This window comes from Crocodylus siamensis, chromosome 5, assembly GCF_052110815.1.
Source record: "Crocodylus siamensis isolate JL-2025a chromosome 5, ASM5211081v1, whole genome shotgun sequence".
In the NCBI taxonomy this organism is placed as follows: Eukaryota; Metazoa; Chordata; order Crocodylia; family Crocodylidae; genus Crocodylus; species Crocodylus siamensis.
Window position 1 is genome coordinate 123,284,264 of NC_143399.1, and position 13,456 is coordinate 123,297,719.

At 38.4% G+C, this 13,456-nt stretch overlaps 1 protein-coding gene across 2 annotated transcripts in view; it reads right to left on the reverse strand.

Annotated features, from left to right (window-relative positions):
- The window catches only part of SEPTIN7 (septin 7), an 88,291-nt gene that overhangs the window by 15,148 nt on the left and 59,687 nt on the right, over positions 1-13,456 (reverse strand). For both annotated transcript variants that reach the window (XM_090050162.1, XM_090050161.1), the window contains exons 5-9: positions 10,419-10,536; positions 9,086-9,178; positions 8,163-8,259; positions 5,691-5,742; positions 4,512-4,637 (exon numbers count right to left, since the gene is read on the reverse strand). In XM_090050162.1, coding sequence (XP_089906288.1) covers positions 4,512-4,637; positions 5,691-5,742; positions 8,163-8,259; positions 9,086-9,178; positions 10,419-10,536 — 486 coding nt within the window. The remainder of the gene's footprint in view (positions 1-4,511; positions 4,638-5,690; positions 5,743-8,162; positions 8,260-9,085; positions 9,179-10,418; positions 10,537-13,456) is intronic.

A 13,456-nucleotide genomic window follows, 5' to 3' on the forward strand; every position in this document is an offset into this window, starting at 1 on the left:
GAGCTGCTTGCCAGCACAGTATTTGCAGCTCTCTGGAAATCTGTCTGAAGCCCTGCCCATTTCTCCCTGAATCAGCGCTGGGGGACAGTGCAACCCGGTACCTCCCACTGCTCCAGCTTTCCCCACGGGGAACATCCCCTGAGCTCACCGTCCTCCCCTTTTCTCCCTCCAGGACTGCCAGCTCAGGTGCTGGGCTGCCAGGGTGGGGGTTGCATCCATGCTGCTTACTCTGGTGTGTGCTTCCCATGGGCAAAGAAATCCACCTCCATTCCGGGTCGCTCAGAGCCCTCCCACTCCCCCAGGCCCTTGAACTTCAGGGGAGGAAAAGATGTGGCTTCCAGGCTGAGTAACTCTGGCCACCCCTGGTCTATCCCAACCATGTCTAATAAAATCATCACCTACAAAAATCCTTGTATCTTGCAGTATGAATGCAAGGTTTTTGAGATTTTACTAACAGGCTCAACAACTTTGTACTTGAGAGTTTGTTTGGTTTTTTTTACTCCTTGTGCAAGTTTCCTGAAATTTTTCACTTTTTGGTCAGTTCAATGCCTGGGTGGAAGTCTCCTGATATGGGGAGGAACAAAATCAATCCAATATATGATAGACATGATGGTGAGAAAAAGTGATTCCTACAGGTATAAAGAGAAATGAAGATCTTCCTTTTCCAAGTATCTGGTTTATGCATCTGCCAAAAATTTCAGAGGTTTGGGGCCAAGAGCAAAGGTAAAAACCATATTTCTGACACACTTCTGTTGTGAAACAATTGGCTAGGCTTCTGCCAGAGCAAGTCTCCTGACTGCCAACTAACTTCATCCTAAGAAAAAAAGGCTTCTTTTTCTATGAAGCCAACACAGGAAAATGTAATTATTTCCCAGCAAGTCAAATGCAGCTGAACGCAGAATTTTTTCTTCCAAATAAAATCTCTAAAGGAAAAGATATTCAAAGTTGGGACAAGATAGGCCTCCCTTAGAGCTGAATCGGATTCTTAGCAAAGCTATTACAAGCAGAAAGTGCTGGAAAGAAGCCCAGAACTTTTCATTCAGTTGCAGTACAAAAGGGATACTGGATAGATGTTTATTATACCTGACTACGAAGAAAGAACCTAACAGGCACACTGAAAATAACTGGTACACAAGATTTACGTGGAACTTTCCTACTAAAGGCAATCCTTTAAGACCACAGGACTTCAGTAACATTTTCTCTTGAGCATTATACAACTCAGAGGAGAATAGCTACTTATACACAGAAGCCTTCTGAAAGCATCCCCACTGAGAAAGCTGGGTAGTAGTTATTGACACTCTGAAATCAAGGCTAAAACTTAGAAAGTTTGCAAAAAGCCATACCTCAACCAATACACACTTTCCTCTTGAGACCCTTCTCCCTTAAGCATGGTCCAGTGTAGAAATAAAATCTCAAGAAGGGATGGACAGTCCTCAATAAAATTTATCTTTTATGGAAAATTTGCATTCACTGATTTGTAAGCCCTTCAGAAGTAATTCTGAAGCTTCATTACGTAACTTCCAAGAGGCAAGATTAAAGTATCCTAGTAGGACCTGGTAGCCAGGAAGAATTCACTGATCTTTTTTATCCCATGGCCAGTGACATGCTTGAGTGGATGGCTGACTTCAGATGATGTAAGATTATATACTTCTTCAGAGTCTAAGACTAAGACTCCCTCCACAGATGAGCTCTTTTCTCCTTTATGCAAATTGGGTGTACTGCTCTGTACACCACATTTAAAAGCGTCCTCAAGATAATGAAAATTATTTCTTTAAAACGATTGAAAATTGAATTCTTCAGTGTAGTTTCATAAAAGCTACATACCCTATATGCTTTTAATCTCTTTTTGCTTTAAAGAATAAGCTCTAAAAGCAGAATTTAGGGTTGCTGGTTGTAGTTGTGTTGATCTAAGGACATAGGCAGACCAGGTTCTTTGGGTAAATGGGATATCTTTTATTAGACCACCTAAATAGTTGGAAAGATTGTTCTTTGCAAGCTTTTGGGTATAGACACCCTTCTTCAGGCACAGGGAGAGCAAAGTTAGACCCTTACATTTTGATACATCTTGGATTAAAACACCTTTTTCCCCCTAATACTTATAAAATAGATGTTTTAACTTTAAATTAATGGATAAGGCAATAAAGAGCAAAAGTGTGGGCTATGGTAAAGTTATGGTAAAAATTTAAAGCCAAAAATCTGAATCACAATGAATAATTATTGTGGAATTTTCTTTTACCCCATTACTAGTAAACAACCCAGCCTACCCCCATTAAAAAAGACAGTAGAAATCTGAGCAGGACTAAACTTGGAAGAGACTGAAAGTGGTGAAAGGTTGGGACTTCTTCCCAGGAAGTGAGCTATATAAGAAATATTTACAAAATCTGCAAGCAAATTTTTGGTTGCGTCTCAGAGGAGGACTGAATGTGCTGTCTGTAAATAAAATAACATCAAGAAGCTGTTATTTATCTCTTTGAACAAAACTGAGGGTTCAGTCTGTCAGTTATCTTAAAGTTATTCTTTATTTGCTTCAGCTATGGATGATTGAGGTGACTACTAGTAAATGTCCAGTCTGAAAAAGATCTGCTATAGCAAAAAAACCATCTTCAAGCAATCAACATGTTAAGTGATACCTGTTCAATCCCCAATATGAAACAGTCACATTCCTGTCATTTAAGAGACTTCAACTTGCCTGTGCCTAGTTCAGCAGTATCACTTACTGACAGAGAGGTATAATGCTGTAACTGTACTGAATAGAATTATTGCCGTTGGAACGGTATTCCAACATAGGTGTTAGTAAATCAACGAAATAAGTATATCACTTATGACTAACCTAACCTGAGCTACTTTAACGATCAGATACCAAAAGTTAATAGCTACGACAGCATATCTGAAATAATTGGTGCCATTACCTATGTGTATATTTACATTTTTAGAAGTGCATATTGCTATCTAAACTCTTAAAAACACACAAGCTAGGCTGTAAAACTGAGAGAATAAATGCAAATGCACATTTTCGATAATTTAAAAAGTTAATTAGAATGGCATGCAACATGCTACCACAGAGCTAACTAAAGTGTTTAATGCAGCAGTTCCCAACCTTGGGTTTGCCACCCCATTTGGGGTCACAATGATAAAAAAGGATTTGCAAAGAATCACAGGTTTTCTCCTTTAAAAAGGACACAAAAAAAAAGCAAGCAGGAAACAGTCAGTTCCCCTTGCAGGCTGGTAGACTTCCAGCCTGCAAGTGGCTGCTTGGGGCTAGGGGGGAGCGGGAGGAGGGACATTAGGCAGAGGATGCCACATGAACGGGCACACATACACATGCACATGGCAGCCAGAAGAGCAGCTCCCTCCAGGGAAGTCTACTGGGGGTAGAGGTGCAGGTTGAGGCCCACATGGTGAGGGAGAGAGGAAGTAGGGCAGGGCTGGAGACACTGCCCAGCTGGGCCAGTTCATGGGGCCTGGGCAGGAATGCAGGGCCCAGCTGGGGGAGCACGATGGAGCCATGGGCAACTTGTTCCAGGAGGCTGCAGGAGGGCATGTGCCCCCCCCACCACGATTTGTGCACAGGGAGGGGGCAGATGCAGATTTACCTGCTGCAGGCTCAGGGTTCCTTGCCCTGCTGCCCTCCCCCCCACAGGGCCTTGCAGCAGAGCAGGGTGGAGAGGCTCAGTGACACTACTGGGAGCCTGATGCCAGTCACACCACCATGACAAGGCACCACCTGCCCACCCAGCAGTAGTGGGGGCACAAGTCTGCACCACCAGTGCAGAGCAGGATGGGGAGCCCCAAGCCTACAGCCAGCCCCCATCCCCATGAGCTCTGCTACTGCAGGGGGAGGGGACAGGGCATTTGTGGGGGGATGGCAGGCTGTGGGTTGGAAGTGAGTGGCCATGCTGAGGAAGTAAATGGAATCATGCTGAGGAAAATGCTTTGCTGCCAGGCTTCTTTGAGTTGTAATACCGTATTTGCTCCTACATCTTAAAAGGTATGGAGAGTTAAAAAAAATTACCCCCCATAAAAATGCAGAATTACAACCCTCCTGCCAAATGAGAGAGATCAATAACCCCTAAAGAAGATTAGGAGAAAAAAAGTGCATTAGTTTTAAAAGGTACAAAGCACAATGATAAATGAATTCACCTGTTCTTCAAAATATACTGAGCATGCAGGTCCAAAGCATAAATAAATGCCACTGGCAATAAGTACCAGGAAACAGAAGCCCTGACATCTAAACAAATAGTCATGGTGATGTTTGAAACAAGATGCAGAGTTGAAGCATTAAACTTATGGCTTGTCTACAAGCCAAAGCTGCCTAAGCTTAACTGAGGTCAGTTAGGATTGTACAAACCTGTGTCAACTCAATAAGCCTAAAACCTACATTTTAATTAAGTAAGCATTCAGACGACTGTATTCAGACTAGCCTTTAGTAATTGGGGCAAATGACTGAAAACAAAACAAAAAAAAATATAATGGTGAATCAAAAGGGCTATGCAACCTTAATGAGCACTTACTTTGTTAGCTGCCCTTTGTTTTTGTTGTTGTCCACTCCATTGTATGTAACAGCTGCCAGTTTTCTGCTCCTGTAGTTCTCATAATGTACATTGTTAGTGACATCCTTCAGGTCCTGCATGTGAGTTCTGTCAAATCAAGAGTAAGATGTCAGCAGACTTCATAAATATGAAAATCTGAATGACTTACAAAACCAGTTCTGGGGCGGGGGAAGCAGGGGGGCGGGGCATACCCCCCCCCCCCACACACACACACACACACACCAGTCAGGCTGGAACCTAGATAGTGCATGGTATAACCTTTTCAAGTACTGGATGAAGGATCTGAGGATTTGAAAGCCTCTCTTTCGGTACAAAGGAGGAGGCTTGAATCCCTCAGAGAAAAGTTCAAGTTAAGGGGAATGACACCTTGTCTCAGAATGCAGCCAATGTGGAAAAGGTACTGACAATCCTTTTAGGAGAGAAAGTCCTGTGTTTCATTGTTTGGGTACTCGGGTTCAGAAATGGTCCACAATCATTTTTCCATTAAATCATTTGAAAGATTGGGCTTCTTTTCTGAAAAACTTGCAGGTGTTGCATTTTTCTTTTACATATTCTTTTCCCCAAGACAAACTAAAACTCTTTAGCACCCATATCACTTATGTGCATAACATCCTCACAAGAGGGGCTATACTGAAGCCTTGAGTATTTTGCACTAGAGTAAGGTGTCAGATGAAACCTGTGAGTGAGGTCAAGAAAACAATAATATTCTTCCCCATAAACATGTTTATGTTTTAAAAGAATACATTTGTGTATACATTACTGGTCATAAACTATAGGCAACAGATGAAACTCTCACTTGAAATACAAGCAGCAAGGAGGAACTGAGGAAGGGCAGGGTAGCTCTCTTAGCTTTCATATCTTGGAATTGGAGGCATGGGCCATACTTACAGGGACTACTACAACAATTCTGCAACTTGGGTGCTGGAAGTATACATACTCCTGTAAAAGGAATTTCTATATAATTTTATATTATAGACTATACATGTATGGGAAAACAAGCACTTGAATATTTGTATTTTATTTCATTTTATTTTTTTAAAGACAGCCTATGTTAAGAGAGACTGTAGCTTCCATTCTCTCTGATATTCAACTAAAACCCTTTACAAAAGCTATGCATAATATTGCTTATAAGCCACTTACCTTATTAACATGTTTCTTAGAATCGTGAAGTCACAGTGCTCACCGTTTTCAACTGCAGAAATAAAAGTAAATGTATACTGAGACATCAGTATCTTAAATGTCAAACACAGAGAAGATATTTGCTAGCATCTCCCATGTATTTCTTTTCAATTCCTATTTAGAATCCTGTATCTTTCTTAAAGTTTTATACCTTTTATGCCAGACCATGCTCATTGCTAGAACTCTTTTGCCAGTATAGGAATATTATGTGTTATACCAGCCAAGTGTACCTGTGGCCATAGCCACAGTGACAAACTGCAGTCCACAGCAAGTAGAGCAAAACTATCTCGTGAGTAAAATAAACTAAATAACTAACTAAATAAAAAACACAATTATTTTGCTAATTCCTGCCACAAGGGAAGTGCTTCTATGCTGCTCAAAGACCATACTAACCAGTCTGTATTGATAACTCAACTTGTGTAAGAACTTTACAACCACACCAACAAAACAGATGTTGTTCATCCTACCACTTAAATGCACTGACTGCGCAACAGCATGCAATTAGTGAGTATAGTGGAGAAAGTGAGCAGCACTTTCCAAATGAAGTTGATGGACAAATTTAAAGGGGTCTAATGTTATAAACAAATGAGTAGTTACAAAAGGCATGCACAAAGTCCCTTGAATAGGAGAGGAAGGAGTAGCAGGTTGTAGGAAGTCCCCAAAAGAAAAAGGGGGATGGGAGCATGACAAGGAATTACAGAGAGCAAAGAAGTTAACACAAAGGGCAAATTCAGTATGTTATTCCATTCAACTTCTTTAATCTGTGGTTATTTTATGACACAGAATGGAATTTACAAGTTCCTGCTATGACGGTCCATTTATGTATTATATGAAATCATGCTCCCAGGATAACATTAGTTCTCTGATCATTCTAGAAACAGGTGGTGTGGTCTTGTGAAACAGATCAAGGTTTTCTGTAGCTGAATGACAAGTCTCAGAGATGAGAGCATCAAATGACATTAATAAATATGTTTGTCTGAAAGTAAATTTGTATATTTCAAAATGCTAAAGCAAGAGCCTTAAATGCTGTGCAGCTGCTTTTTACTTTATGCCAAACCCCATTTCCTGTCACATGTACTTCAAAGAGCTATAGCATTTCCTTTAAAACTATTTACATGCACAGTGCTCTTCAGTTATTTAGTCTTACATCACATTGCCTTGCAGTTAGCTATATTTTTGTCTTTTTTAATAGCTTATTTTCATTCGCTATACAGTTCACAGTGATAACACAGGAAGAGTTATCTAGGAAGAGTTAGGGATGGTTGTTTCAAATAGGTTGCAATGACACCAGGCACAGAATAAGCCTTCAGAACAGTATTACTTAGCAAAGGCAAAGGCAGTGTTTTAGTCTTTGTGCATGCTTGATTTTTCATGTAATACACGTAGCAGGTAAATAGCATTAAATAATTATGTTGAAGAAAATCTGATCTTCTAACATCTAAAGCAGTAAACCATTGTTTTTCTACTTGCAATAAAAATATTTAATTTTAATGAAATGTTACAAATGTAGACTAGCATTTGACCTGTTAAATTGAAGCATGTGTTTCATTGTGAAATAACCTCAAATATGCTTAACCTTGAAGTTAAACAGGAAAAAATATATTATATATACTCTGATGAAAACAAACAAACAAAAAAATGCATTTACTCTAAATGGGTACAGTAGCATCCCTAACAGGAAAACTCCTGGAACCAAGCATTTAGGAAAATTTAAAAAAAATCCAGATGATTTATTGAACAAATTAAATACTGACAAAATAGAAGCATCACAAGTACCTGTAAAGGATGAACTTTGAGCATCAGCTTGTTTTATGTACAACAAAGTATGAATTAAAATTAAAGTATATGCTGCAGTCTAATTACAGTTCCTGCTGGGAGAACCCTCCATGAACCTTCATAAGCAAATACAATTTGTTCTAAAGCTGGCAAATGAGACTTTTACACAAGCTACCTCAGAAAAAAATTAGCAAGGTTTCTTAAATCTTCTGGTGGAAATGCATCAAATAATAAATATTTTGATGCAAAGAATACATTTTTATATAGTACTGTAGAAGAATATAAGAACTGTCATTTACTGGGTCAGATTCTGGGTCCAATTTTGCCCAGTTATCTTGGGTCACACAGTGGGAGAGAGTGGATACTTGAAAGGAGAGTGAACTGGGTATGACTAGGGTTTTTTCCCCCCACCACTGTTTCTCTCAAACTTGCAGCTTCCAACATTCAAGGTATAGGAAGTTCCAATTCAGAGGCTGTACTCCTCACTCCCACACTCAATTGGAGAAAAAAAATAAAATCATACTCCTTGTTTTTCATATTATGAAAGAAATCCCCTCCAATAGTATAAAAGCAAAAAAGTTATTACAACTATGTATGTTGTAGTAGTTCCTAATACATGCATGGAACAACAGTGCTACAAATAAGAAAAATCCTTACCTTCTGCAACACCCCAAGGATACTGCCTTCCTCTGACTCTCTTGCCATTGACTTCAATGATTGTGTTACTGCCTACCACAGCAAGAGGTAAACGATCCTACAAAGTAAAGTATTGCTTTTCAACAGCAGTACATTTCTAGTGTAAGCCTGATCTAGGATAAAAGTTAGTCTTTATTGTACAGTCCTTCCAAAATGAAATAACACTTCCACTATTACTGATACTTAACCAATTTTATCATGATGTAGCCACTTCTGAAATTCTCTGAATTATGATAATTTCTTACAGAGATTTACAAAATGAGGTATTTATAAACTGTACAATATAGAAGTTAATTAAAAACAGTAGCTGCCAGCCAATCATTATGCACGAATTTATATTACCACTGAATGTTTATCAACCTCTATAGCAATTATGTATTTCCATCGACTACTATGATCTGTTATTTTGACTAGCTCTTATAGCCATAACTTTTTAGTTGTTCTCCATCAAAGATGGTAATTTCAGGTTCTCATTCTTAGGGGAAGCAGAAAAACTCACATTTATATACCAGCGACCAAAACCCCAAGAGAGAAAAATATCTAAAAGGAGCTTACAAGTTAAACCTTCAGACACATCTTCCCCTTAGCTTTAACTCTGCTTTGTTCCCTCCAAGTTTGAAAGGTTTTCACCAAAATAACTTTTATTTGAGCTACTTGTTTTGCTTACCTTGTGAAAACGACAGGTCTTCCTAGCTCCAAATTTAATAATTCTTTTCCCCACCAAAGTAATAGCTCTCTAAATAAGTTTGATACAAGACTAGAAGAAAGCTATTATGAACTGTACATGCAGTTTCAAAATTAACATTGGGCATCTCAAAAAAAGAAAAAAAAGTGGAAGCCATTTAGTTAGGAAGAGTGCATTTCAAAATGCAATAATTATCTACCTTTATCTTTTTAACAATTTTGTTTTCTTCTTCATCATCTGTTTCTGGAAATTCATATATTTTAATTTTGTGCTCTTGGATTTCTTTCATTATCTAAAAGGTGAAAATGTTAGGTTACTAAAAAAAACAATTAACAAACCAACAAGGAAACAGTTAGTGCATGCTTTACTGCCTTGTCATTATTTTACTTCTTGCCGTAAGTTGGTTCCTCTTCCTCCTCTCTCCTCTCCTCCCCCCCATTTTACTGGTGAGTTGACTGGTTTCTAATCTGACTTCTGTAATCCCATCATAGCCCTTTAAATTAATTCTTAGCACCTCGAGATCTGAATTTTAATTACAGCTTGAACTGAAGAGCCAAAATCTCATAGCATTTTGAAAGACCCTAGATTATTTTCAGGAAGTGTCAAGTATGTTTAAGTTTCACTTATCTTAATTCAAAGATTCAAGTTCCTACCATAACTATTCCGTCTAGGGTTGGAATGTTGCTGTAGCTGAGACGTTCCAGAATATGGAAAAGAGAAAAGAGACCTATTATGCAAGGAGGGAGGGCAGATTTCTTTTATTGGGCCAATTATAAATTCTGGAGAGATGTTGAACAGGCTTTTGGACATAAAGCTGTGTAAAAGGTGCTTTGGGCTCAAAAGTTGGTTGATCCAATAAGTTCAATCCTGTTGGATACAGCTTTCGGGTGCAAAGTACCCTTAACACCGCTTTGTGCCCAAAACTTTGTCCAACATTTCTCTGCACTATACTGCTGATCCAAAAAGATAATCACAAAAAGAGCTTCTTCCCACTGCTACTCTTGCTGGTAACCCAGGTCAGGTTGAAGCAGTATCACCATCCAACTAAGCTCAACAGATCTTAGTTTGTGACTAGCCAGTGGTAGGCACAGTATGTAAGTGTTTGCAAGTGTGGTGAAAATTTCAGGATAAAGCAACAACAGATTTCTACATAAAGGGGAAAGGAAGAAGGAAGTGTACACTCCAAGCCATGGAAATGCAGCATAATACCATATTCTCTCACAGACCACACCTCCCTAGATAAGACACTCGCCTTGTTTTTGAAAGCCAACATGGGGGGAAAAAAATATCTTTCCTTGAAAATGTGAAGAAATATCATATTTCTTCAGGGAAAACAGGCAGCTATAATATGGGGGGGAGCAAAAACCTGTGGCTGCTCTGTTAATCCTTCCAGCTGCACTATTAAGGAGACAGAAAATGACTCCGTTCTTCTGTTTCAGGGTGTTGCTTCAGGGTTTAATCTTCACTGTATGAAAAGTTAAACCTCCATGGAAACCTATGCCATAAATTAAGCAAGGCTGTAAATAACTAACCTGTTTCTTAAACTGTTGGCATTCCTCTGGTGTAAGTGTGTCTGCTTTGGCAATAAGTGGAATGATATTCACTTTTTCATGCAAGCGCTTCATAAACTCAATATCCAAAGGTTTAAGTCTGAAAAACAAAAGCAAAACCTTGCAAAATAATTATTTAAGCAAAAACTTGTTAATAAAAGATATTATGCTGTCCACATAACTCAAGAGATTTACTGGCGGCACCTAGTTTAGGACGAAATTCACTGTTTGCATCTCCTATAAGAACTCTGTTAACATGCCGTAAGTTAATGTCATTAAAAGAACAACACACTGCTACTCTGTTGACTGGAAGTTAAGTCTATTCACATATGTGATCACAAGACCCTTCCTGCAGTTGGTCTGTAAGAAAGACCAAGCCCTAATACTGGTGCCCAATGGAGATGCCCATTAACTCAGCTGGTAGGAGCCAGTGTTGAAGTAGAAAAGTTCATTTTCTGTCCTCACTTATATGTGAGGAAGATCACATCTCAGAAAATTGTGCTCATTTGTTTACAAACTCTTCTCAAAATAGGAGCTGTGAAACCTACATGACACGCCTTCACCTATGGAACAACTGAAAACAACAATCCTAACACAGCTCACAGACCACAGAAAATGCTTTTTTCACCTCCATGGAAGCTATTTGCCAAATAGAAACATACAAAAATAAAATAAAAAGCCTTTCACTAAGATATTGGGCGCTGGAAAGACTGCCTTGACAAGTAGGTGACTTCAGCCTTTATTTTATAATAAAATTTCTGAATGAAAGTCATGCTTCTGTGTACATAAATGCTATACATCTTTAATTTCTTTGTTCTTTACTGAACTGGTTCTTGCACAGGCTATTATCTTTTTAACCCCTCTGCAGCTGGGTTTCTGCCCCCGATCCCTTCACCTCATTACAGTCATCAAGTGTTTCTCCATTATTTGACTTCTAGACATGTATATAAAAAGAGCTCCCCTACCAGAAAAATGTTAAATTATATTCCTCATGCTGGCCTAGACATGATGCAAAGCTTGATGCTATTTAAAAAAAATAAAGATAAAGAAAAGCGCTGTCAGAGACAAGCTACATACTAAACATCGACTCCCTAGAAAGTTACTTTCATAGTTTGTTTTAGTATTTCCTAAATTTTTGGAAGCAGTGTTTTCCCATGAGGGACATCCAAAAAACATCAAACTCTTCAATTTTATCATGTAGAACTGAAAGCCCACCTATCTAAATGTACTAATCCTTTGTCCCCACTACAGAGGGTTCTGCTCCTCATTCTGTAAAGCAATGACTTACTGGAAGAACAGACATTAGAAATGGTAGTCTTAGATATTTTTCAGTTCAGGGATCTAACAGAAATTCTGGAGCCACAAAAAAGGATAAACTGGAATTCAACTGCATATTTTTGTATGTGCAACATATGGGCTGCAGCTTTCCTGACAATGCTACAGAAAAGCAGATTAAAGGGATCTGAAAGTCCAAGTCTATAAATTTTAAAGTAATCAATTATATTCTTTGTAAAATAACTTAAAGTTAATTCTTTGAGGAGTTAGATACCAGAAGGCCAATTACAAGATGTGCATTTATGCACTCTGGTTTTACCAAATAGCTTCAAATAGAACTTTAAAAATATCATTGCTTATTCAAATCCTGGAACCCCATTGGCTCAAGCAAAAAAACCTGGCAAATGTAAAGCAAGAAGGTAATTTACTACATCACACTGATTTTCATTCATTTCCATGACCACCCCATGACTTGTGCCAACACCAACACAGAGACTGGTAATCACAAAGAGATTATCTTGTTACTGGCTTGGACACAACCAATTAGCTAATTTACTGGCTAGCATGTCTCTTCTAGCTAGATATATCTATGAAGTGATTCCCTTTGTACAGAAGCTCAGCCCAACCCAACTCCAAAAGCTGTCTGTCTTATCTCACCGTGCACCATGCATTCATTCTTAAATGTTATTGTGGCAGAAATTTATGAATACCACCAACAAGCTCATCCAATCAAATTATAAACCTGCTAAAATTATTTTGCACTAGCTGCACGATTAGGATAGACTTAGACAAGGTATCAAATGCAATGCACAATGAAAACAACAATTTTGCCTTTCACATATTTCCTGGACCACCATATACAATATAAAATTATTTTCTAAAAATTGCCTACCATTGGCATGCAAAATTACAGAATTTATTGGATAACCTTAGCCTTTAACTCCAAACCTTTAAGAACATCTGATGGAAAAATATTTGTTAAAGCATTTTAAATGTATTCTGAAGCACCTAAGTGAGACCAGTTGAGGAAAGACAGCACACTAAGAAACTAGTCTTGTTATCCAGAATCTGATTTTTTTAATACCAAACAGTAAGAGTCTTCCAGTTCAAATGACCCCTTTGATAGTCTTTCAATAAACTAATGCAACTGAAAAAGGCCAATACACACGCACACAGGGAGATAGAGAACTGGCCCTTTTCAGTTAACTGTAAACACACATGTGTATCTATAAAATGAGATACACAGACACTGACAAAACTAAAATTACAGTTTTTTTCCCTTGGCCTTGACTTCTCAAGGCTATTCCTACAGTCCATCCAAGGGCTGAGATAGAGCAACTGAAATGAATGGCTCCTTTTCTTAATGGATGTTGGCAGAATTTGCAGAGCTCAGAATCTAAGCCTGTTCTTGACCAAAGTACTAGCATTGGGCATTAGTGGTCCTCTACTTTTATGTGGAATATGAGGAGAAAAATGTAATGGTTAAATATATATATTTTTCCAGTTACAACCATTTCCTGACAAATTGCAACTGAGTTAGTTTTAGCAGTGCAAAAGTGAAGGCTGATAGAAGTCAAGTATCAAGAATACAGTATCAAATTCTTCAGCTGAATGATTTTTCAAAGAACAACAGTCTGGTATTATGATACAGGTTAATATCCATTTTCCTTCAGTCTGTGCTTTGATGTTTCAATATTAAGGTATTTTTAAAAAATAGAGAACTGAGACATTAGGACAAAAATAAA